This window comes from Micropterus salmoides, unplaced genomic scaffold (genome assembly GCF_014851395.1).
Source record: "Micropterus salmoides isolate LMB-PRFRI ecotype aquatic unplaced genomic scaffold, ASM1485139v1 Ms_hic_scaffold_21, whole genome shotgun sequence".
In the NCBI taxonomy this organism is placed as follows: domain Eukaryota; kingdom Metazoa; phylum Chordata; class Actinopteri; order Centrarchiformes; family Centrarchidae; genus Micropterus; species Micropterus salmoides.
In genome coordinates, this window is record NW_024041262.1 from 19456164 (window position 1) to 19483781 (window position 27618).

The 27618-nt window shown below is 41.2% G+C and overlaps 1 protein-coding gene across 1 annotated transcript in view; it reads left to right on the plus strand.

Moving 5' to 3' along the window:
* Window positions 1-19177, plus strand: part of LOC119916528 (5-hydroxytryptamine receptor 3A-like) — a 25038-nt gene extending 5861 nt beyond the window's left edge. The window contains exons 2-12 of the mRNA XM_038736569.1: window positions 977-1140; window positions 4198-4242; window positions 4393-4502; window positions 5941-6110; window positions 6451-6611; window positions 9653-9863; window positions 9946-10125; window positions 10361-10446; window positions 10821-10990; window positions 18135-18319; window positions 19131-19177. Coding sequence (XP_038592497.1) covers window positions 977-1140; window positions 4198-4242; window positions 4393-4502; window positions 5941-6110; window positions 6451-6611; window positions 9653-9863; window positions 9946-10125; window positions 10361-10446; window positions 10821-10990; window positions 18135-18319; window positions 19131-19177 — 1529 coding nt within the window. The remainder of the gene's footprint in view (window positions 1-976; window positions 1141-4197; window positions 4243-4392; window positions 4503-5940; window positions 6111-6450; window positions 6612-9652; window positions 9864-9945; window positions 10126-10360; window positions 10447-10820; window positions 10991-18134; window positions 18320-19130) is intronic.
* The last annotated feature ends 8441 nt before the right edge of the window (window positions 19178-27618 follow it).

A 27618-nucleotide genomic window follows, 5' to 3' on the forward strand; every position in this document is an offset into this window, starting at 1 on the left:
CTCTGCTTTAATTGTCTCCATCATAAAAGTTGAATGGAAAAATAAATAAATTAAAATTTTCTAATAAATGAAGAAAGATGTGTGGAACTTTTGTTGTTCAGACCTAAAATGAACACAGATTTTAACCAGACAGTGAATCTTAAAATAAATCAAATATAAGACATTACAGTGATACACTTGAGTTATGTTATCTATTGTGATGTATCAAATCAGTCCGATCAGCTGCAGCATCTAATTAATATAACGGCTACCCAATAAGGGGGCGTGTCGCGAAGGATGCACTGATGTATCCTCGCTCATAACTCCTCAGAGATCACTCCTCGATCGTCAGAGCACAAATATGAGCTTTGGGACGGTCTGCAAGATGGCAGAGCGGAAGAATTTCCGGTTCAAGAGAGGATGGAGGAAATTAGAAAAAATAGACTTGAGAAGCACCCTTAGTCACAGTTCTAACTCCTACAGCTGTTAGGGGATGGGAGAGCCGCACGAAGCATTATCATTTAAGAGGAACGGAAGTCGTCCAGCTCCTGTATGTTTAATGGGTATAACCTCTATGAAAAACAAAACGAAACTTATACGTCAAAGAAGCAGCTCTCAGTAGCTTTATTGCTGAAGAAAAAATGGCAGCCAGGTCTCATTGCTACTTTTACACAGGGTGTGACCGTGGTTGTGGATGGAAATAGATCACTCATCTCATAATGACTTATCATTGACTACAAGCACTGGATATTACTACAGATATTTGTGAGCAGGTGTTTATCAAGGTTTGATTAATCATTCAGAACCAGTGGATACCTGCCCACACAGAACGTTTGTCATTTCTTATAAATTATAAGTAATTTAGATAAATCTGAAAAACAGACAAACAGAAAACTCTGAAGTTCCAATATAAGAGCAAAGATAAAAGCATTAGTGTTGGAATTTTTTTTCTTTCAAGAATAAACTCTGAGCTGAATGTATCTTGATGTTCTTCCAGGATATAACGATTCCTCTGGGGGTAACTGTGGTTATCACAATGTTTTAAAGCACCTGAACCTGACCAAAGAAAATAATCTGTACTTCATGGCCCGGCCTGTTAAACACTACAACACGACTACAAAAGTACGCCTCCAAATGTTGCCATATAGCATCCTAGATGTGGTAAGTTTTAAATTAAGATTTACTAGTTCTATCTTTTTTCTCTTTTTTAATGGTAATGATTATTTCCTCTGCCAAGGAAGGACTTTTTATCGTCTTTCATTTTTCTTTCATGGAAGTCAAGGCCTTTCGCCCTGCAAAAAGTGATTAGTTTTTTCTGTGGATAGCAGTGTTGGCGAAAAATGAAAGAACAATTAATTGTACAGATTCTTTTTCAAGTTTGATTCGTACCATTGTAGCATGTCTACTTATGAGTTTTAATACAAAATTATGAATTTTAATATTCAGAGAATATTAATTCATAAATCTCTCATTTCGCGGGGCACCACCCGTGATTCTGTTCACCCAGGGTCTCGGGATTCCCTAGGTATGGTTAATAATTACACAATCATTCACTAGTGATCAGTTAGTTCATAATCGCTCAGTTATCTTAAATCAATCAGTCAGTCTCATATCGAAGTAGTAAATTCTCATGAGAGTTAAGCAATACACACACAATTCCTGTGATTACGGTGAAATTTATTAAACTAAGGGTGAATATAAATGCGGTTAAATATACATCAAAGAAATAAACAATGGCTAAACAATGAGAATGTGGGGTTCTATTGTGGGGAGAATTTGATTCATAGAGCGGAAGAGAACTAATGAAAACAATTAGATGACATTAACTAGGTTAAATTTGTCTAGGGGTTTTAAGGATTAAAGGGGCATTATGTCCTCCTGAAGTCCATTATCATCTCCATAGCGTCTTAAGCTCTAGGTTGTTCTGACCGCACCAGAGAGCCAGCTGATCAACCTCCCGTCTTAATCCGACTCGTCACCGTCCTGGATGAGGCCGCTGACCGTTGTGTCGCGAACTTCAGGAGTTTGACAGATGGGTCTCTTGAGGAGCAGTCGTTGGTTTAGAGGGAGAAGAGCAGTGGGGAGAGCACACACCCCTGGGGGTGCCAGTGCTGATAGTCCGGGTGCTGGATGTGATGTTCCCCAGTCTCACCTGCTGACTCCTGTCAGCCAGGAAGTTTGTGATCCACTGACAGGTGGAGGCTGGCACAGTGAGCTGGGTGAGTTTGGTGCTGAGGATGTCCGGGATGATGGTGTTGAACGCCGAGCTGAAGTCCACAAACAGGATCCTAGCGTATGTCCCTGGAGAGTCGAGGTGTTGCAGGATATGATGCAGACCCAAGCTGACAGCATCATCCACTGACCTGTTAGCCCTGTAGGCAAACTGCAGGGGGTTCAGCAGGGGGCCTGTAATGTCCTTCAGGTGGGCCAACACCAGTCTTTCAAAGGACTTCATGACTACAGATGTCAGGGCGACAGGCCTGTAGTCATTTAATCCAGAGATGGAGGGTTTTTTTGGGGACCGGGATGACTGTGGAGCGTTTGAAGCAGAAGGGAACTTCACACAGCTCCAGTGATTTGTTGAAGATCTGAGTGAAGATGGGGGCCAGCTGGTCCGCACAGATTTTCAGGCACGATGGTGAGACACCATCAGATCCAGGAGCTTTCCTGATCTTCTGCCTTTGGAAGAGGTGGCTCACGTCCTCTTTACAGATCTTGAGTGCAGGTGAGAGGTCAGAGGGGGAAGGTGACTGTTTGAAGATGGCGTTGGAGAGGAGGAGAGGTGTGACTCTGGGCTTTTCAAACCTACAGTAGAAACCATTCAGCTCGTCTGCCAGTCGTTGAGTGCCAGCAGTGTTGGGGGATGGTCTCTTGTAGTTTGTGAGTGTCCGTAGGCTTCTCCACAACGACGCAGGGTCGTTGGCTGCAAAGCTGTTATTTAGATTTTCAGCATAGCACCTCTTTGCAGCTTTGACCTCTTTAGTCATTGTGTTCCTGGCCTGGTTGTACAGGACTCTGTCCCCACTTCTGAAGGCCTCCTCCTTGGTCTGACAAAGCTGCCTGAGTTTCGCTGTGAACCAGGTTTTTTAGTTGTTGTATGTGCGGAAGGTTTTAGTCGGCACACATGTCCTTACAAAAACTGATGTAAGATGTCACAGTGTCAGTTAGTTCGTCCAGGTCAGTGGCTGCAGCCTCAAAAACACTCCAGTCAGTACAGTCAAAGCAGGCCTGTAACTCCAGCTTTGACTCGTTGGTCCATCTTTTCACAGTCTTTACAACAGGTTTATCAGATTTCAGTTTTTGCCTGTGTGTCAGGATAAGATGAACCAGACAGTGATCAGAGAGTCCCAAGGCTGCACGGGGAACAGAGCGATAAGCGTCCTTTAATGTTGTGTAGCAGTGGTCCAGTGTGTCAGTGTCCCTGGTGGGACAGCACTATACTCACGTGAATCTTTTTTCTAGTCATTTCGTCTATTTGAACTAGGCTGGTAATTGCGGCGCTGCAATGTGGGCGATGTAAAAAACTGCGCAGTTCTCAAAGACTGATGGCTACCTGGTTTGCTTCAGTTGGTAAACTATAATAAACCGATTAACTTCTTGATTATTATCTTTCTATAAAGATGCATAAAGCCCCGCAGGGCCACAATTGAATTCAAACCATGCAAAAACCAATATTATATAAAATTCAATAGCCACTACGTCCATATATATAGGGTTGGACGATTAATTGAATTCAGTCAGGACAACTTTCATCAAAGACTGATATTGCGGAATTATAGTTATATTTGTCGGTATGGCTCTGTTCTGGGATCTCCTTTCCCATCCATGCGCCTACGTGGAAAGCCATGGAAAGCCCTTCCACATTTGAATTATACATGCTAGTTTGAGTTGCTGTAGCTAAATATTATGAAAATCCACCATCAAACTTTTGATGTTCCGCTTATGTCACATTTAACAAGTCATTGGCTATTTCCTTTAACTCATTGACAGCCTTGTTAAGTGAGTGGAGTGTTTGTTCAGCCTCCTTGTGAATTATTTGTACTCACCGCTGCAAGTCTGCTCTGCCTTCTGTTAAATTAAATCTTTGAACAAAGCTGCTTTTTGTGATCTTGTATTTTATATTAAAACTGCCATAGTGCTATGTTTTATATCATCTTATGATAGGCTAATTGTGCTGCAGGAAAGATTTTCACATATACTGTATTTCTTCTCTCACAGAGGGAGATTGACCAGACTTTTGTTCCTTATGTTTGGATCTATATGGTGAGTTACCACTGATATGGACATCACATTATGTTCATTCTCACCTGTTCATCTTTAGCAGAAACTTAAAATAATTTCCTCTATATTGCATCTATTCCCTCTTTCTCTCCTTCCTTCTCTATCCCCTGCCTCCCTCGTTTTCCTGTGTAGCGTTGGCAAAATGAACACATTAGGTGGAATCCAGAACATTTTTGTGGACTTGTTCGTGTATCAGTTCCTATTCAAGTGTTGTGGATCCCAGATATCACTATTGAAGAGATGTAAGTTTTAACGTATTTGCATGTCACAAATCCACAGACTCACAACATTATTATGTTAATGTTTAGAAATGAGACAAAAACTGAATCATTCGGATGCCAAAACATTTATGCAACAGGGTGTAAATGTGTTATTTAAAATATTTATTACACATACATATATAACTTTAGGTGATTTCAGTACAATGCAACTTCTTTAAGTGATGACACTTAAATTAGCCCTTTATATCTACATAGGGAGCATGCATAGACAGTATATTACTTGATGAAGCCACCCAACAGATTTGCTCCTATGAAATACTTCTATGGGGCTACTTCTTGTTGGCACCAGCGTATCGTGCAGCATAAGCGTAATTAAGCACACCGTAATTTTGGTATCTGCATAGCTGCACTATACTGTGCCAACAAAAAGTCTCTTGGCTCAGCGTGTTTGGCTGATTCGGATCGTGACTGTTTAATCAGCCTATCTACAAGGCTGCCGAACACCAACACAGTGTCACTGATGTCCAAAAATTATTTGGCCACTTTGGAGCTCTCCATGCAGGCTTTGGTCGGCTTCACTTTTCGATCTCTCAATTACCCCCTTGGGAGCATGTAATCTTCTATGGAGTCTGTGAAGTTGCACCGCCATGTTTCTATAGTAGCCCAGATTGGACAAACCAAACACTGAGAGGGGTTTTCAAGTTTTCCGTACCTACTGTATGTTCTCCTACACGCTTGGAAGGGGAGGGTGAGGCAAGCAGTATTCAGTTGGTTGCAATCTGCAACCTCACTGCTAGATGTCACTAAATCCTTCACACTTGTCCTTTAAACTTTAAAAATTTAAGGTGGAAATGGGTCAGTGTATACAGTATACACAGTGAGGCTGAAAGGGCAACAGGTGGGTGAGGCAGTCTGATGGGAAATGATGGGAGCAGGGTTTACTTTAGGTCAGGAGGGAGTGGCAGGGTATGAAATAACAGGAGAGTTAGTATTGCAGGGAATCTTTTTAGCTTTTCCTTCAGTTCAACTTTTCAGCAGTGCAGCTCAGCTTCCAGCTTTTCAAACAAACATTTCAGCTGTCAGCAATCATGCATTTTCAGTAGGTAGTGAATTTTCTAGTGGTTTCTATTTAGTATTTCCTGGGTAATCATTTAGAATATATTTTAATTCAAGGAAGTCCTTCCTAAATATTACCCCTTTATTCCTTGTAGTTCCATTAACTACTTGGTAATTCAGTATGTACAAAACATATACAAAAATGTTGGAACAGGCAGATATGTGATATTGTCACACCGTGTGTATAATGTTATCTATATTTATAGAAATAAATGTAAATTAGAGAAAAATAAAGAGTTTAAGTGAAATAATTAATTGAATCATACTATGTAGATTTGTTTTAAGATGTACTTTAATTTAAAACATAAAGTTTTTGTCATTGTGTGTGTGTTTTCTCATACAGGACAGAGATGGATAAGGCTCCTCCGAGTCCTCATCTCAGAGTTTATCATAATGGAATGGTTGTACGTCTGAATGATATGGTGCTGGCCAGCACCTGCAAGATGCAAGTTTACAAATTCCCCTTTGATATTCAGAGCTGCAACATATCTTTCAAGTCTGCCATATATCACGGTGAGCCTGTAAAGCCAAGTTCACATTACACGATTACACCAGCCAAGAGTCCTTGTCAGCTCGTGTAGTTTTTGACCCCCTGTCACCGATCAGTCACGTGTGAATGCCACAGCGATTTCAAGACAACGGCAAGTTGTGTAGTGTGAACGGCACAGCCATCGGCTGACGCTGAAAGTCGTGTAGTCTGCACAAGGCATAACTTGTTATGTTTGTGTATGTCTTGTGTCTGTGTGTTATAATGTCTAACAGTTTGTCACATGAGCACACACCAGCAGATGCCACCATACAGTACATTCCTTTGGTGAACTGAAAAAACTCTTTTTTTTCTCTCCCACCTCAGTCATGGAAATACAGCTCGATCATATTTTGAACTCTTCAGAGATCGCAGAGTGGTCAGGCGAGTTGCTGCGGACCCAGTACGAGTGGCTGTTCATCAGCATGAATGTCACCAACAAAAATGTCAGCACTTTAGGCTTTGAACAAAGCATGATTGTTTATACTGTAAGTATTTCTCAATACAAACACAAAGAGGTGTAAACTATTTTCCATCTCTCCTGAGCCGAGGGACCCTAAAGCTCCACCTAGAGGGCAGTTAATGTAGGGAGATCAGGAACAATTCTCTCTGTGGGCAAGTCTGCCATCTTTTGTTCACAAGCTGGGATTTTCCTCACTGCAGAGTTAATGTTTGTGATCCAAATTTCTTTTCCTTAAAGTGGAAAGTACATGATTTCTTCCCCCATAACCCAACTGCTCATGAAAATGGCAGAGAATAAGGTTTGAGAGGTGGTGGTCTTTAGATAGGATGACGATGACTCGGGGGACGACTCTCAGAAGGACATCTTCTAGAACTTGTTTCAGTTTGTAGATGTTGCACCTTTTTAAATAGATATTTGAGATGATAATGCAGCAATCTCATCCTGAAATCTCTCTCACTGACAAAAGAAAATGATTGAGTTCTCAACTTCTAAGAGGCCATCCAGTGAAAGGTTCTTCCCTTTAAGTGAAGATCGAAAAGCTTGCATTTCAATTGGTCCAACATTGGTGCTCCATTAGCAATAGCACAGGGGTATTCAATTAAAATTCAAAGGGAGGTCCAGTTAGAGAAAATTTCACAAAGCAAAGGTCCAGAACATCAACTTGCGTTATCATTCAGTAGCCAACCATAACATATAGCCTAGTTGTATCAACATATGTTTTTAGTCAACAACTGACTGTCAAATTAGATACTATTTCAACAATATTTACTGGCAGTTTTCACATAAAACTGAAGGGATAATTAATAATAACTACTCTAATAATACATTCTAAATTCAAGTAATCTAAAGGCTGCATTTAAAAAACATTTTTGTAAATGTGCATCTTATAATAAATTAATTTTATTTGTTGCTCAATTTCAGAAAAAATTTTATAATAACTGTAGCTTTTAGTGATTGAAGTTCAGTCTCAACCAATTTTATAATTAACACTAAACACATCTTAACAAATGAACAGCTGTAATGCCTCCTCTTCTCTTTCATTCCCTCTTAATAGCCACCACCACTTCCCTACTTTCTCTTGTTCAGTGAGAAATGTGAGCTCTAGCTAGGATTGGAGATATATGAGATATTCCAGTTTTGAACTGCCCGTGGGAAGAATGTACATTTGAGAATCTGTACATTCTTGGTTAAAAGCCATGTGAAGTCTCTTTCGTCTCCTCTCTTCCTCTGTGTATCTCACAAGTGGACTTGACTCGCAATGCTCAGAGTGAGAAGGGTCCAGCTGCGGTCTGACAAAGTCAACTGTCAACGTAGTAATCAGTGTACATTACGTGTTAATATTTACTATACTATAATTATATATTATTAATATAGTATTAATTAATATTATAATTCCTGCAAATATTTTTTTATAATAGCCTAATGATAATAATAAAGCAATGTTTCAATTCATACTACTGTTGTTGTATATTTTAAGTTTAACGAACCAAGAATATTCTGTAACGTTACATCACGAGCCAGATGTATCCTGATTTAGGTTAAAACTTTACAACATTACTGAGAATTTATTGAATAACAGCGGTATGAACATTAACACTATCGTTCAGCTGTTCCTGGACACGTCTGCTGTGTTAGCTGCAGTGGTCTGTGTGACTGGGCCTGGCGGAGCTAACCGAAGCTAGCTAGCTAACTATTCCTGACAGCCCCCAGAAGTATATTACTCTTACCCTAACCATCACAGGGTGTGTGCCTAAAGTTATTGATTGTATGCATGTTGACCGGTTAACCCTATCAGTGCCGCAATGGCTTCAATGATTATGCCTTACATTCTCACCACCATCTATGCGAGTTATTTGCAGACCCGTATATTATTACTACTTATTCAATGTAGTGATGAGCGTCCACACTGCCTGAATTCTACCAGAAGTAGAACAAGAACAACTAGTGACAAGACTTGCTCTGTAGCGCTGTCCGTTTTGGGCTATTGTAGAAACATGACGGTGCAACATGGCGACGTCCATGGAAGTGAGAACCCGCGTTTATATAGATAGAAATTACTCATTCTAGGGTAATAAAAATATCACGGTTTATTAAGTAAGGTCTTTATACACCACTGAAAACATAGTTATGGATATTATATTACATTTATGTCGATAGATCCTCAGAAATATTACACACCGGACCTTTAACATGATCACATGAAGTATGAGAAGATGTTTTACTGCTTTTGTGACTTACTTGTTGGCTGGAGGTATTTGATGCAACATTTGAGACACTGTCATGAGGCTCAACCACAACGTATATCAATAGGGTGACTTTGAATATCACACAACCAGATACTTGCATCAGCAATAAAATCTTTCACATTAATCAATTTTGCTTGGTTCCATAATTTATGTCTTGTTGCTTCATCTTTAGGCAATAACCACAGCAGAGTAAAAATAAAGCTAAATAAACACAAAAACTGTTCAGTTGCAGTCAGTTGCTGACTATTTTAATACTGCCAGTCAATTAGCAGCAGGTTGTAAAACAAGAAGCATAGCTTCTTAGCATTTACACCTGCCAGGGAGCTCCTACTGTCCTCATACATGTTCCCCATTGTGCTAAAAAAAAACTCACAGGAGACAGAGGGGAGGATGGAGGAATTTGATTCCAATCTATTATGTCAATCGATTGAAATCCAATAAGAAATGCTTTTATCTTGCTTATCAAAACGTGTTATATTTAGCAATATGTCACTGTTAATGTATAACTTTAGGTACAATGTGCAAGATTTGGCAAGAATTGTAATTAAACATTCACATTCACAAAATGAACTAACATGATCAAGAGAATGTGAAGAAGTAACTGTTGTGATGTCATGTAGACGTCTATGTATTGTGTTGCAAATATCTACTATAGTTAAACTGCCTGCCAGCAAGATGGGGGCGATATATCTGTGATATCCCATTTAAGACAATAAAATGTAGTTTTAGTAGATGATTTTGAACGGCAGGGAAACATACTGCAAGGTGAAAAGTATAGGAGTAGAAGATTAACCACCTGACCCTTAAAATATTTTTATAGATCACCATGAAGAGGCGCGCTCTCCTCTACATTGTCAACTTCATGCTGCCCGTTCTGTTCTTCTTGGGTCTGGACTTGTCCTCCTTCCTGATCTCAGACAGAGGGGGCGAGAAGCTCAGCTTCAAGGTCACTGTGCTGCTTGCTGTCACTGTGTTGCAACTTATTCTGAATGACATTCTGCCTTCCACGTCAGACAAGATTCCACTTATAGGTAAAGGAGCTCAGAGTACAGAGCACATGCTGACTCAGTGTGTAGTTATCTGTCCATTAATAATGCTGCCTCCTCCCTTTAGCAACATACTGTATTGGGAGTTTTGGTTTGATGATGCTCAGCCTCCTGGAGACGATTTTGGTGATGCATCTGATGGACAAAGACTCTGTATCCCAGGACAACAAGGCAGACAGAGACCAAAGCCTGAGTGAGGACTGTGGGGACAAACGAAGCAATGTCAATTTACACAGCTGTTTGAGAGGTGAGATTAAGCATAAAACACTGGTTCACAGCGCAGTCTCCCCTTGTTCAGTTTGCTGCTGTTACTATTATACAGTATTTACCTGTTATAATGGCGTACACCTTTCACTCACGGACAACTTGTGTTGACAGACACATTTACAATTTGAAATTCACACCAGTTGATCATGTCATTTTTTTGATCATGTCATTTTGAATATGCTACAACTATCTTTGTGTGAAATATATCATTTCAGGTGAGAAGAAACTGACTCACTGTGTGTCTGTCTGTGATGTGTCTGCTGGAGAAACTCCATCTGAACTGCTGTCGGTGGCCAAAGAGGTTAGAATTACGTTGCACATTAAAAGTTTGGTTCACTCAAATTAAAAACAAAAATAAATATAATATTAAAACTATTGACCGTATGTTCTTTGGATTAAACACAGGGATTCTGTTTCTGGTGAAAGATATAGCTATATTCTTTTTTAGATTTCCCATTAACACAGAGATGGGTATCTTAATACCAACCCAAAAACAATTTGCATGACAAGATACCACTAGGGGTTAGTGAGAAACATGTTGGTTTGTAATTTGGATGAATCAATCTTTTTATTCTAATCACAATTAACACATAAACCAAAATGTCAAATACAGAAGCTTGCAATCTTGTTTTCCATAATCTTATTAATTACCAGTTTACTAAACTACTTCTGCAGAGTAGCAGCAGTAAACTGATGGAGGACTCCCATGACCCTGAAAAGCTCTCAGATGATCTGAGGGAGATGATGAAAATACTGATTGTGCTCCTCAACAGCAGGAAGGAAGAAGGGAAGCCCGGCTACTGGACCAGAGTCGCTAAAAGAATCAACAAAGTTTTCTTCATTCTGTATGTCACAGGGGCCAGTCTGTTTTTAGCTTGTATCTTTATAACATGGATCTATGCTGTAGACCAGTAGTGCTGTTGGCCTGATTCTAATATTAGTCGGGAACAAAAACCTGGCTTAATCCAAACTGTTTCTGCCTGGCTTAATAGACCACACTGGACATGAGTTTCAAAAAAACATGTTACAATGGATACATTTAATCTGGAATTGATTATTGAATTACATGTTTTACTTGCAATTCAGTAATCAAGCCTGTGACATGGAAATTGATCTCATCGTGCTGACGTGCTGCGGTAAGCGTATAGACTTCTGTTTCTGGTGCTTGTGTTTGGTAGCATGTTTTACTGCTCTTACTGAATACCAGTTAAATGAGTTAGATTTGTCATTACAGTGGCTACTTATCCGCTGTACACTTAATGTTACAATAGTTCTGCTTAAGCACTCACAGTTTTTTTAAACATCTTTTGACAACTGGCCTAGTTGTTAACAAGAGTTAAATAATCACTAGCGGTGGCTTCTCGCTCTCCCTCTCCTGCTCTCTCTTGCTCAGTGTGTAAAACAGGAATGTAATGGGACTGAAGTTCAGCACGGGACTTTGAGACGGAGAGGCCTTTGGGGGCCCGCATAAATATTTTAGTTTTTGTTGCATACAGTCAATCATATTATGCTGAAGACCCTCAAGAAACTTCAGGATGACAACTGCTTCCTCACTTTGTATAACAAGGCTGCTCTGCACTGAACAAGACCAGGTCAGGCAAACCTGAGTCAGTCAGAGTGCTAAAATACTTCAATATACTCGAAAACTACAATGCAGTCCCATTAAGATGAGCAGTGTGTATGTGTGTGCATAGCCTATTTATCAAATCCCTTATCTTCAGCTCTGAGTATACCTATCCCTGGCTCAGCTTTACCTTTGCTGGACCCTCTGCTTATATTGATTGTACAGCTACATATGCACGAGAAGAAATCAGTAATAAATATGACGAACAATAATCCATTTTCTAATTCTATCTATGCATAATATGATGCCTACCCAGCTCTACACACTGCCCCTGTACCTGCTCCTGCTTCTCTTCTTTCTCTCCCTCCTCATCAACATCACCCTGTCCTTCTCTATCACCTCCACTGACCTTAACAGCTAATATACATACAAACAGAAATGTCTTGTTTATAGAAGGATGCTGTCTTTGTGTGATAACACATTGCGACATGTTGTTTATAATATAGACTATATAAATATACAGCCTAATGTATATGCCTATACATGAATAATTACAGTATATAATAAATGCATTAGCCTCCTAATCGTGCACTTTTCTCTAATTCTTATTTTTTCAGCAGCACACATTTCTTTTCCCTCTTTGTCTCTTTTCGCCACATTTACCATCTCTGTTGCGCTTATCACCCAACCCAGTGCTGAGTTCAGCCCCGACAATCATTTGGAGATTTAACTCGACCGAGATGGAAAATAAACTCCTTTGATCTGCGCCGTTGAACCAATCAGATTTCAGCAAAAACGAGGATCAATCCAAGTTGGGAGGGGTGTATCCCCCTCCATATTGGAAGTATTGGTTTGGCCCAGTCTGATAGACTCATTAAGTAAAACATTAGAAACCGAAATATAAAAACTCCTGGCACCCGGCCAGTTCGGCCTAAAACGGACCAGCCGTTCGGGAACACTCCCAAAGGCCTCAATGGCCAGTCTGCCCCACGTGTCAAATATTCAGTTACTCCTCTGCCTCCTTTAGTGATGGTATGTGTAACAAGTGTAGTTTATTTGTAACCATGTAGGCGAGGCTCAGTGATTTATAAATCTGGCTCTGCACCATGACAGATCAGTCGTTAGCTACTGTAGTTAACTAGTCCACGGTGCGGACCATCCTGAGTTAGCTTCTGTTAGCCATTCCTCGGCATATCCCGAGCAACTGGGAAGCCAGGGTGGTTGGGTTACTGTCCGAAAGAGAAAGAGCCGTAGGCCGTGCAAAAGCCCATGGTCCACCACCAACCTGTTCACATTTCAACACACCCACTGAGAAACCAACTGTGATCATCGGGCAGCTCCATTCTGAGAAACGTGAAGTTTGCGAAACCAGTGGCCAAAGTTAAGACTATCCCTGGAGGCAGAGTGGGCAACATCGAATCTTATTCGAAACTGCTGGCTAAAGATAAACGTAAATACCGTTCCCAGACCTGATTACGGCAATCAGAGGTCACTAAGGTTAAAATGTCAGAATCTGTAATTTTCTCTGGACCCCTGCCAAATCTGACCAGTGATGACGTGTAGCCGCATGTGCTGGGACCTCATTTATAAACTGTGTGTATGTACAAAACAGGGCTGGACACGTGCGTATGCAACTTCCCAAGCAAAGGTTGTTATCTATAAAAAACAAACTTGATGGTAGAATGTGTGGGTCCTCCACACAAACTCTGAGGCATGTGTACGCACATAAACCGGAGAAATGAGAAATGGAGACTCACACGGCAGAAGGATGAAACAGTTTGAAATGAACAGGCCTACTATTAAACATTTTATGTAAAATAAATTAAAAGATATCCAACATTTTATTCACCGTTGTAGTGCCGTTTAACACCAGTGTTGGCAGTCAGAGTTTGTCAACCCTGAGTTTTCTTGATAACCCTGACTAACCCTGTTAACTCTGAGTAGGTTGAACTCTCTTCACAGTACAGGCCACTGCTCTTTATGAAAAGCGCTATGAGATAACTATTGTACTCATGGTACTCAGGCTTTGAGAAATTTCTACACTACAAATGTGTTATTAGTTGTTTATATATACACTATGTAGTCCTTTGGTAGTGTTGTTTGCATGTTCGACAGACAGCTATGTCTATGTCTATGTTTAACACATACAGTATATTCTGTGTTAGCCTACGTCACCAGTCTGATTGTATTATAAAGTTCTACTAAAATACTTTGATATGTATTATGCACCATGTTCAGTGGGTTCGTTAAAAACGTAAAATATATTAAAAAATGAAAGTCTAGTTTCTTTTAAGATTCTTATGTTTGCTCATCCATTACTATTACTATACTATTACATACTAGTGTTCATTTTCTAAAGATGTTTATTGGGATATTCCACATCTGCATTTACACTATGTATTCACATGAGGGAAAGTTTCATCTGGTTCTGAAAACATGTATCAAACTTTGTGCTTCTGAAATAAACAGTCACGACAAACTTTGTTATTATCTGTTCTGGTTCATAGCGGTCAACATCTAATTAGGATTGTGAGTTTCTTCCTCTCTTCAATCTCAGGAAGCAAGATTTTGTTGTTGCAGCCCAGAAACAAATCCTGACCAACAGGCATGGGATGTGCACAGCCCAGTGTACTCATTAATGTTCTGTACTAGGAAAAACTCCTAAAAGTTGCATACATACAAAACACAGGAAGTGCGTGCACACAAAAATATTACGATTTATAAAAGTCTGCACAAGCACGTCCTACACCGATTTCCCTTTATAAATGACAATCAACTTGAAATGTGGCCCATGTGAGCAAGTTCCTTGTCTGACTTTAAACGCCCATAGTTATTGGTCATTGAAACACCCCTCAATATTAATAGGTACTGACTGCATGAAGATAAGGATTGGAAATTCTGACAGAAAAGCTAAAAAAAATAATTTAACCAAGTAAGACACTGATGTTCGGTCTTGGTGAGGTTGAAGCAAGGAAAGTTGTCATTTGCTGGGTCAAAAGTGCACATACACACAACGCTTGTGCATCGGAGGAAAGAGGGCTAGAAAAATCCAGTGCTGATTTGAATGGATTTCTACACACTAACTCATTGTTCATAAAGTGTGTTAAGACTGGGGGCCAATCTGCTGGGTCTACTGTACCTTTAGGGTCTGAGCTGCTAGTGTCTGATGCTGGCTGTACATCTCTGACTGTGCTCGTACTGGCTGAGGTTGCCCGTTTTTCACCTGTGTCTGTGTGACTTGCTAAAGACATCTGGACTGGTTCTGTGCTGGTACTGGCTGAGGCTGGATGTGGATCAACAGAGCTTGTACTCAGGGATGTGCACAGACATTTTGGTGGGCAGGGGCTCAAGTGAAAAAGGGCACTTCTCATAAGAGAAAGAATTATCTGCTAAATGAATAGTTTTGAAGCCCCCTAGGAGGTATCATTTATTGTGAGAAGCTTTGTAAGTATTGCACAGGTATTGTGAGGCTTTTACTGTATAGTGAGGCAAAATCAGCTGATAGAAAGCACGTATTAATCAGGTGGTGCATAAGATCAGCTTTCTTTTTGCTTCACTGTATAAGGTTCACAATACCTGAGAAGACCTCAGAGTTTGAAACATTTCAATAAATGATACTGCCTAGTGGTATTCATAATACTCAGTGTGCAGTTCATTCTTATTTTTTCACTCTAAGCCCTTTTATTCAGCACATTGGCCACAAGTTTGTTGGATGTACAAATGTTCTTGTTTGTTTGAACTAAACTTACCGTGCATCAGAGCAGCAAACAAGGCATTCTTCAAAACCTTTTCACGCTCAAGTGTAGAAATTGAAAATACTCCAGCACACAAAAATACACTGCATAATTATTTGTTAACATTTCGGTCTGTGGGAGTATTTTAACTTTTCTACTTCTAATAGAGCTCAGCAAATTATTTAAGCTTTAATGTTTGATGTTTCATGATTAGTCAAAATGTGAAATCTAACATTTCCAGTCAGTATTAAAGACAAAAGGGGTGCAAATATTAAATTCAATTCAAGTTCAATTTTATTTATATATCACCAAATCATAACAACAGTTATCTCTGAGCCCTTTTCATAAAAGAGCAGGTCTAGACCGTACTCTGTGATGCTATTTACAGAAACCCAACAGTTCCCACCAAGAGCAAGCACTAGGCGACAGAGGCAAGGAAAAACTTCCTTTTAAGAGGCAGAAACCTCGAGCAGAACCATGACTCAGGGTGGCCGGCCATCTGCCTCGACCGGTTGGGGGTGAAGGAGAGAGAGAGGGAGAGAAAGAGGGAGGGGGATGGAAGGAGAGAGAGAGGAGGGAGGCAGCCTACACAATATACACACAGAGGTACAGACAGTAAAGGTGATGTTGCTATAACCTGAATGAAAAATGGTACAGATATTTATAGTAGTGTTAATGATAATAATCATAATGTTAATGATTATAATAACAATAATAACAATAGGACTAGTAACAATAGTCGTTGCAGTAGAGGGTGTCCAGCAGGAACACGGGGGCAGCAGGTGACTCGCAGCCACAGATCCAGACTCTACAGCTCCAGAGCCAGAAAACCTGCAGGAAGTGATAGGAGGAGAGAGGAGAGGGACGAGAAAGCACAAGACTACCGGAAAGGGAAGAAGTTGAGTTAGTAACATGCGTTAATGGGATGAGGTTGCATACAGAGGGAGAGAAAGAAGGAGAGGAGCTTAGTGCATCATGGGAAATCCCCCAGCAGTCTAGGCCTAAATACCATATAAATAAAATGTATTGCAATTTCAACCATGTGTTTACCAATGTGGACATGTAGCAACACATTTATTAAAATAAAAAATATACTGGGCCTGTGCAGGTGCTAACAGCTACTATATGTCCAGCACAGGCTAAGTACTCTGGCTTAGGAGGCCATGGGGTGGTGACGGTCAGGGCTACGTTTAGGCACGAGAAAATGGGTCCTAAAGGCCAATTTCAAAAGCAGTGACACTGCCAACTGTAAGCAGTTCACTGCATTTGGAGGTGGCCTTTAAGGCAATTAGCTACTGTACTTAAAAACATAATTTTCCCTCGTTGTGAAGTTAACTCTTACAAATATAGCCCAGGACTGCCGTGTCTAATGCGAGGGTATGGCATCATTTAACACAAACGATAACATGATGTTCATGCCAAGGAGCTGGAGGTAAACACAAATGGAGATATCGGTTTCTGCAAAAGAACGCCTCAAATATGTTGTACAGTTTAATCAGGAATCATATTAATTAATACTTGCATGCAGTGCAATTTACTCTCATAAATAAGGTGAACAGGAGGACAAATTACATTTAAATTAATGCTGTTTTCAGTGTGTCAGCCGAGCAAACAGGAGTGCATAGTTTTATGAAGCCTATGTTATCACATGTTCGTTGCCTTATCGAGCCAAACGCTGTCGTGTGGATATGAAGCGCTGCTTGTAAAACATGTTATGGAAAAATAACACAATTTTATTGTCATTTACAATAAGTCATATTTCTTTTAACTCATTGTGAGTTGTAAGTGAGTGGATTGTTTGTATAGCCTAAATATATGTTTAAACACAAGAAGAATGCAATTGGTTTACTCTCTTTTTAAACTGGGGAATCCAACTTGGGTCATCCAGTCTTGCGTGTGTGTGTGTCCCTCCAGCCAGCAACACCACTAATCAATAGGGATGCTCGTTGCTGCAGATCGGTACGTATTAATGATTTATAAAGGGAACGTGCTTGCAAGTGTGAGTACGCACGGTTTATCTGAATTTATTTTGTGGTTTTTGGGTGCACGCACACTTTTAGTGAGGTTTCTATGCACAGTTTTATAAATGGGACCCCTGTTCTTTTGCTGCACCGAATACTTCATTGCACTCTGGGGACAATTTTCCATGGTGCCCCCTTGTGTAGTAATGCGTGCAAGGGACTTAGTGTTGTTGCCAGCTGAAGTCAAAGCTGGCTGACATTCATTTGGGGAGGGGCCTCTGCAATAGCCCTGAGTTTTTCTAGGTATTTGTGGAGACCTGTGGTGTCGATTTGTCCCAAATATTCCAGTGAACTTTTGAAGAACTCACATTTTTCCTGCTGCACCAGGTGGCCAAACTTCTTCAAGCGGCTCAGCACTGCTTCCACATTTTTCAGTTGAAATGCGTCGTCCAGTTACAAGGATGTCATCCAGAAAACAGTGCACATTGGGGAGCCCCTGAAGAACTTGGTCTATGACTCACTGGAAGATGGAGGGCGCTGACCTTGTGCATGGTACTGGTGAGATGTTTGCAGAAGCTCTCCAGGACTGGTAAGCCTGCGAGAAAGCCCTGCTAGGCTTAGCACAAGTTTGCGCCTTATTTACCTGTCTCTTTGGATATTCATTCCATCTATTCTCTTTTTTATCCACCTGGTGTCTTCAGTTTTGTTTCCCTGCTTGCTCTCTTTGCAGGTGCGCAAAATGTGGCCTCTCTTATTACAGCAGTGGCAGCTCTGATTCAACGATCACTTTCAGTGTGATTAGTTCTACCACACCAGGTGCACCCTCCCCCAGTGTTTATGAGAGGGATGTGGCATTCGCCTTCAGGGAGCTGCTCAATTGCTGGGACTCCCTTGCCACTGTCTCTATAGAGATTGGTAGGCAAGGGCAGCATCTGTTAACAAACAACAATTTAAAATAAATTTGTCATCCTGTTCACCTTATTTATGAGAATAAATTGCACTGCATTATTTTGCTAAAAAAGATATCTCCTTTGTGTTCATTATCCTTAATCATGGTTCTTTTTGTGTGCACTTTAAGTGATCTCATGTGATGGAAAATCAATGAAATGGGTTTGTTTAGTCGGAAAGGCTTTCCATGTCAATCTGAACCAGCTTTTTAGACAAAGATAACTGTAAAAATGAATTTAGTGGTTGAGTATATGCTACTCTACATGCCCGCCAACATCCGTCTGTGACCACAAGCACTAGATAACATTGCAATTATTTGTGAGATGGTGTGCAAAATGGACTGATACTGAAAGACTGATAAAAATTCATAAACTTAATATAGTAAATTCAGAAGCACTAAAGAAATGTACAAATGGGCTCTAAAGTTGTAATTTAAAGCATGCCATCTGTGGGAACTATAGAGATCTGCGGGAACTATAAGAATGTTAAGGAAGCTCTACAGGAAAAGGCTGGCGTTATTCTATCATTTTCTGATTGTCAACAAATGCCGAAAATAATGTGTCTTTCTAAACTTTCCAATTTCCCTAATCTGTGTGGCACTCAGCCAATTTACTTTTTTCACTCAAGTGAAGATATAAATCCTGAGAAATAAAAAATAAAACAACGTAACTGCATTGAGCCCCTCCTCCTCTATCCCATTAATGCATGTTACTAACCTGACTGCTGCTCTTCCCGCAAGTTATGTGCTTTCTTGTCTCTCTCCTCTCTCTTTCTGTAGCTTTCAGTGGGTATTTCTGCCTCGAGCTGCAGAGTCTGGCTCAATGACTGCAAGCCTTGTACTGCCTCCAGACTGAGTGCAATTTGCCAACCTTAAAGCAAGTCCAGTTGGCCTTGATTTAAACTTTTCTTAGATACAAGTGACATGCAGAATCTTGATGTATCATACATTCTCACTCTGGTTGTCTAAATTCCTGCAGGAAACTGTAAATTATTTTACTATTTATGTAATCAAGTTGTTTTCTTCTGCGGAAATGCAGTGTGATTAATGTGGTTTGCTTAATGCCATGATGTATTTATTTGATGGAATTCTGTGATCTGTTGTATGTAGAGTACTGGCTTTGACAGCATGTATCAGACTCTTCATATTGCACAAATAAACAACAAAATAATCTCTATTTTTCTCCTTATACAAACACTAGCACACACATTCTTGTATTTTTCTCATTGTTTTTTTTGGTCATTTGTAAGGACCACCTATTTTCATATGGACACGCAATTGAATTTCACTGTACCAATTACTGGCATACCAGAAATTGGTTCAAGATGAAAAGAAAGTGTTCCATTTTTTATTTCTGTATGTTCATTACGTGTGGAATCCCATAGCACCACAAGGAAGCTTTTGCTCAAGTTGTAACATTATCAACAGATATGTGCTACAGCAGTGCCATCCACCCACATCTTTCCAATGACTTCATTCAAAAGGGAAATTCTTGAGTCACAGTTGCACACATTGCACATCAAAGCATAAAGGAATAGAAATAATAATAGAAAGTTGATAAGTAAATAAATATACACATTTAAAAAGTATTAATATAAAATACAAAGAAAATATAAAGGAGTGTGGATATGTAAAATATTTACATTATTAACAGAATTATAATTATGAACAGTAGAAGTGAATAAACAATAGTTGTAATAATGAGTACTGGTAGGGTTGATGTGGAATGGATTACATATCCCTAAAAATCCTTAAAAACTCCAGTAACCAGAGTGCTGAAGCACAGAATGCGTCTCATGTGTACATCATGTTGTTCCTAGATTGATAATCAAAATAATTATCATTATACAAATATTTTTCAGTCCATCAAGCCATATAGTGTAACAGTTATACCAATGTAATTCTAAAATAATAATAATAAAACTATTAATAGCAACAACAGCAATAACAATAATAAATCCATCCAGCTGCAAATACCTATAAGGTAAGACTTACAACATAAAAGATATTTGGAAGCCAATGCAGTAAGACTGGACCTAAGTATTGTAGTTATTCACTGGGTAGGTTTTTGATTTGGTGATTTGGATATTCGCACCCACACTTCTGTTTCATACACACACCCCCACCCACACACACACCCCCACCCGCACTTCTGTTTCTTACACACACACACACACACACACACACACACACACACCCACCAGCACTTCTGACACACATACACACACACACACACACACTTACACTTGTCATTGTCATCCAACTGCACATTCACAATGTACTTTTGAGCGAGATTTCATTGCAAGGCTCCGAATAAAAACAGAAGACAAGTAAAAGAAAAACAGTATATATATATAATTATATGCAATATAAAATAGAATAAATATAAGCATATAAAAGAAACAGAAACCAGATAAAAATATTGTGACATTTGTAAGGAATGTATCAGCAAACAGAAAAATGATATGTAAGACAATATTCATAGTGCAAATATCTGTAGCAGCAGGATGTATTGTAACAGTGAAACAGACAGTATGATGCAGATAGTCCAGTTACTCATTGCAATAGAGATCACAGTGTCCATGTAAAGTGACTAGTGTCGTATGTATGGGAGGGATTCTCTCCACTGTCCTCACCATTCTCTCCACACATTTACAGACTGAGGCATTGCAGGCCCCAAACCCGACAGAGACAGCTGGTCAGTATGCTCTCTATTGTCCCTCTGTAGAAAGTGGTGAGGATGGGAAGGGGGAGGTTTGGTCTTCTCATCAAATGCAGAAAGTGCAGACGCTGCTGTGCTCTCAAGAACAGAGGTGGGGAGGGACCGGGTCAAAGTGTCTGTGATCTGCACCCCCAGGAATTTGATGCTGCTGACCCCGTTGATGATGAGGGGGGATTGACTTGGGTGATTTTTCCTGTAGTTGACGACAGTCTCTTTTGTTTTGTTGACATTCAGAATCAGATTGTTTGTGTCACAACTTTCCACCAGGTGTTTCACCTCCTCTCTGCAGGACAATTCGTTGTTGTCCCTGACGAGACCCACCACTGTCGTGTCGTCAGCATACTTAATGCACTTAATTTTACTTAATGATGTGGTTCGTACTGAACCTGGTACGACAGTCATGACGAACTTAACTCGGTGAAGAGCAGTGGGCTCAGTATGCAGCCCCAGGGGCAGCCGGTGCTGAGGGAGATGACGCTGGAGGGGTTTTTGCCAAGCCACACAGACTGGGGTCTGTCTGTGATGAAATCCAGCAGCCAGTTACAAAGGGGGGTGTTGAGTCCTAGGGGGGCCAGTTTGCTCACCAGGTGCTGGGGGAGATTGTGTTGAATGCTGAGCTGAAATAGCATTCACACGTGGGTATTGTTCCAGGTGTTGCAGGCTCAGGTGGAGTGTGGAGAGGACAATGTCCTCTGTGGAACAGTTGGAGCGGTAAGCAAACTGGAGCGGATCAAAAGAAGGGGGGAGTTTGGAGATGATGTGGTTCTTCACCAGCCTCTCGAAGCAATTCATCATGATGAGAGTGAGTGCGACAGGGCGGTAATCATTGAGTGGTGAAATTGTGGGGTTTTTTTGGAATGGTATGATGTTGGCTGTCTTGAAACAGGATGGCACGACAGCATGGGTCAGCGAGGTGTTAAATATGTCTGTGAGGGTGTGAGCCAGCTCATTGGTCATCCAGGGTTTCTGATTTGCCCATGTGGTGACAGTCTTGGTCCCAGAGACATCCTCCATGCACTTCTGGATGTATGCAGACACAGATTTAGCATACTCCGCTACATTGGTGTGTTGGTTTTCAGTTGCAGCTTCCCTGAACATTCCTTGAAAGCTGCCTTAATGTTTGTGTAAGCTCTGTCTAGTGTGTTTGAGCCTCTGGTTGCAAAGTTCACACGTCTTCATGTTGGCCTGATTAAAGTCCCCAACAACAATGAAAACACCCTCTGGATGTGTAGTTTGCAAGTCACTGATTGAGCGGTAGAGCACACTCAGAGCCTCCTTGGTGTTAGCATTGGGGGGATGTAAACAGCAGAGATGATGATGGTGGTAACTTCCCTGGGCAGATAGAAGGGTCTACATTTTATGGTCAAAAACATGATGTCCGGAGAGCAATGACTTGAGACCACTTTGGCATTAATTCTGTTTCTCTCTCACTGTATGTTTTATAGCCAAAAAAACACTACCCGCATTTTGTACGTCTTTAGCCCCAATTCCATGTTAACAACTTCTCTCTCTGTCTGTCTGGGATCAATCATCGATGGCATTGGTCTGTTGGACAAGTAAAAAATAAAAGTGGGCATTCTCTGTTTTGTGTTATGCGTTCAGTGCAGCCTAAGAACATCCATTTAAAATAGGCTTGTAATAACTTTTAAAGTGATCATGTACAGGGAAACAATGCAAAAACAATGACACCACTGTGCAAATGTGAAATCACCACTGAAAGTAGAGGTCATCCTAGTCATCACAAATTCAGAATAACTGTATTGCAGAGATGTCCTAATCTGTAATGACCACACTTTATGTGATCAACATTGTGGCTATGGCAAAATTAATCTTACACTCACCTGGAGGTAATAAATTCTTAGGATCTCTGCAGTGTATGAAGGTATTTTTGTCTCTTCTTAATGCAAGCAAAAAAAAAATGTTTTGACAGCATATTTAAAAATTAAGTTTGTCGTTTGTCACAAAAGTTTTAATTGCTAATTTGTTCTTATTGATTGCAAGTTAATAAGTTTTGCAAGTAAAATAGTTTTGCGAGTCAAAAAGTTTTCCTTGCAAAAATTTCCTTGGACAATATTTAAAACTCAAAGTAAACAGGAGGAGAGAAGGCCTTTCCACATCAGTCCACGCTAACAGCACAGTGAGGAGGCTTCCCAGGTCTCTGCAGCTCTCTGGCACCAGGTGGGACATTTGATCCACAGTGTGACTCTGGGAGGAAAATGTGTAATAAATGCTTCAGGTGATGAAAAATATATATATAGTAAACAATACAGATGAGTCTTTAATAAATAGAATATTGTGGTGAAGTTAATTTTCTAACATAATTCTTTTCAAAAAGTAAATCTCTCATATATTCTAGATTCATTACACAAGTGAAGCATTTCAAACCCTTTTTTTGTTTTCACCTTTCTGCCTCTCTAATCAGCTAATTAATGTAACGGGTCTGTAATCTCTCAGTCTGCTTCTGATGCTCACAATGAACTTTGCCACGGTATTCAAATCTTTTGAGATGCTCTTCTAAAAGATGCCTCAGTATTTAAATGTTGACAGCACTATTATGTCACATGGGAGAAATGGAACAAGGGAGACAGTCTTTAAATGTTTTTGTGTTGTACTCTTAAGACAGACAATTTTATATCAGCTGTCAAATGTCATGTAGCCAAGTTGTTCTAGTAACGTTACTTACAGTTAAAGCAGGCGCGGAGGCATCAGATCCTCAACAAGAATCTTGTGACCAATATAAAAAGTACCTTTCTCTCTCAAGTGTCCTATTCCAGACAATAATCCCACAAAATCTTGCCGACAGCAGCAGCCTTACTCAATATAGCGGTGTGGGGAATTAATTAACGTGATAACAGCCATGGCTAACGTTTTACAAGTTATACAGCTTCCATCATGTAACTAAGGACTCTACCACTAGCTTATTGGGTTTATTACAAGTAACATTCTGAGGTGACGTCCAAATAAACGACTCGTAACCACTGTTACGTAAAAGGGTTAATTTATTTGCTTCAAATTGTTCGTTTGAGCTGTAAGTAAACGTTAACGTAATTAATAACTGATTCATAGTTAACTGTTAACATTGGTCTCAACAAAATCTAATGTTAATGTTGGTGTTGCAAAATAACGTTACCACATTTATATATTAAAAAGCATTTAAAACCTTGTGAAGTCAATAACATATATGTTTACCATAATGTCAATAACAGATATGCGAGTTATTTTAATATTTTCCGTCTTACCTTGACTGTGAGCTGGTAACAAACAACACGGACACAGGTTCCAACCTCCACCGTACAGCACCAGGGGTTTAGAAGCTACCTCTGCTAACGCAGAGTAGCATATAGCATTAGCTCCTTAGCATGAGCTAACTCGGTCATGTCGAGCTAGGCGGGAGTGGTGTCAGCAACACGTCACCTCAGCTCCACCCACGACCGGCCTCTTTGTCCATTTATGGTTATCTGGGAGTGACGCGCGGTGAAGCGCTGCCAAGATGGCGCCGGCCAGCTCCGCCCAATTCAGGCTTCAAAACTGCTCTTCAGAAACCAACGGGTGACGTCACAGATACTACATCCATTTTTATACAATATACAGTCTATGGTCACTACTTAATACTGCAGGAGCAGATTTTTTTTTAAAAACACAAAGAATTCCCATTGGTCCAGTCAAAAGGAATGTCATCAATTGCTGATTTTCTAAAATACTATATTTTATCATTTCATTTACTCACCAATACAAAAGCTGCTTTTGCAAGTCAGGTGAATAGTTTACAAAATAATGGCCATGTAAACACATCTCACAAACATGTGATGGCACAGTTTAATGTTGTGAGAAATATATTTTTTAGTCTCTATAAGTTACCAGTTTATTAGCTACATCTAGCCAAAAAGTACTATAATAATACGTACGTACGTAATACAACATTCCTGCCATAAATCCTCCATGAAAATGATAATGTTCAGTTTTGGATGAAACTGTTCTGGAGAGTTGTTGATTCAACTGTATGATCATTTTGAGAAATGCAAGTTTGTTGTGCTGCTGGTAATATGTATCACACGGACAGATGCTTTTCTTATTCTATCCATCCCATTAATATCTGAGACGATTCTAAACAACACACACTCTTTTGTTTAATACTGAAACACATGCCAACAGACCACTAACATCTTCCAAAATGAACAAATGATAAAATAGTTTCAATAAAAACTGAGCATTCTTCACCAGTTAAAGGTTTCATCACCACAGTGGAAAAATACTCCTTTACAAACACATTAACGTTACAGCCACAACACTATTTCAGCAACAGCTTATAAACAAACGCAGAGGTTGACTTGTCTCCACAATATAATGTTAAGTTAACATTAGGGCTAACGTGAGTTAACTGACTGAACACAAATCTTAACAATGCAAAGTTAATGTTACCTCAGTATGAGCCAGCTTACTTCTAATTAACGTTAGCTGTTCTGTTAACATAACTGCGTCTGACAACAGAGCCGAAATGTGATGAACTTTTTTACTCACCGGACCAAAGTGCATACTCTGCTGACTGTCTGGCGAAGGCTTCAGTCACGTTACACTACTTTGTAGCTAACGGTCGCATAACACACATAATTAAAACAATATAACTTGCTAAGAACACGGTTGTTTAATGTATGGTGTACTTATTAGCTGTTTTTGATTGCTTAACTTGCTTTAAATGCTTTTGAGCTAGTGTTTTCAGGTTTTCAGTGCAGCGTTTTAGCTGCATATCAGAGTTGATCTCCGACTACATTAAAACAACTGAAAACGCCCATCTAGTGGCCGTTCACATACACTGGGCATGCGCATGCCAGTGTAAACATGAAGCAGATGGTCTCTTCCGCAGTTACAGAAGATTTGGCGAAAGAATAAAGTAATGTAGACTAAGAATCAGACCAAATTTCTTTTGCATGGACCAATAACAAGCTGGGACTGTTGTGATGTGGACAGAGTGGACCCAAATGCAAAACTCAAGGTTAACAGGTTTTATTTGGGGAAAGAAGGGGTTGAGGGACTGGAGTTGAGGGAGAGGTGGACGCCGGGGAAACGCAGGCACGGGAAACCGAGGAGACTGAGACCAGAGAACCGAGGGACACTGGGGGCCGAGGGAGAGAGGAGGCACGGGAGAACTGGTCAGGGGGTTGGTGGAGGAGTGTGGTGGCAGGCTGACTGGGGAGGCACGAGGGAGAGCCGGGAGGACGCCGTGGCGGAGAGGGCAGGTGAGCGAGCCCAGCCAACTTGACAGCGGACGAGGGTGAGTGAACCTGGGGAGAGACAGACAGACAAACAAACAGGGTTAGTGACTCCGGAAAAACCAAGAACAGTGAGACAGGTCGTGCAGGTTACGCGAGCGCTTGAGAGATCAGTGACACCGGGTAAGGAGCAACGACGATCAAGCAGTGATGGAGTGGAGAACCGGGGTAGAAGTACTGTGGGAGATGAGGCTGATTGCTGGCAGGTGTGGCAGGCAGAGGAGGTGGCTGACGAGATGCAGGTGCGGGTCGTTGGCTGGGCTCAGGAGCAGAGGGAGAGAGAAAGAGAGCACACACAGGAAGGCAGGCAGAGTACAGGGAAAACAGAACAGAACAGACAAAGGAGAAATAACCAGGACACTCACCGTCAGCCCGGGTTGCCACCACAACAGGGACCCTGCGATTTCTTCCCCCTAACGGACTTCTACCAAGCCCTGCCCAGCCAACTGGGAGGTCCGCCGGGAGGTGTCCGTTGAGGAGGAAATCGCACTGGGGTCTGGCTGGCGGGGGTCCAGGTCCAAAACTAAATGAGACACTAAGAATCTTCAGAGAGGGGGTCAGGGCTGGGAAGGGTCAGACGAACGGGCAGGGCAGAACTGAGGGAATAGGGCCAGACAGGGTGCCTGAGGGCAGAGCAGTGGGACCCGGGAGTTCAGGCGGGCGTCCCGAGGGCAAAGCAGAGGGGCCAGGGAGTTCAGGCGGGAGGCCCGAGGGTGGACCCGGGGGGCCAGGTAGATCAGGCGGGTAGCCCGAAGGAGGAGCAGGGGAACCAGGGAATTCAGGCGTGCAGCCTGAAGGCAGCACCAAGAGGGAGCAGGAGAGTTCAGGCGAGCGGCCTGAAAGCGGGACCAAGATGGGGCAAGGAGCCTTGGGCGGACGTCCCACAGGCAGGGCAGAGAGGGAGTGTGGGAGCTCAGGAGGATGGCCCGGAGGCAGGGCAGAGAGGGAACATGGGTCCTGAGGAAGGCTTCCCAGAGAGAGGTCGAGAGCCTGAGCTAAGGTCCACAGGGGGCCGAGCAGAGGGTCGATGGGGAGGACTGGAGACCCCAGGAGGCCGTTGGGGAAGGCGTAACCTCTCCGGAGGTTGGGGAACAGGCTGGGGGCCAGCGGAGCTAGCAGGCCGGGGAACAGGCTGAGGCTATCAATCACCGTCAGCCGGGTGCCACCACAACATGGGACTAGCCTAAGTGTTATTACAAGGTACAAATATTTCAATAAAAATACCAAGTCAAAACTCTGTCAGTAGCATCGTGTTTCTGCTCTGCATGAGACCCAATCA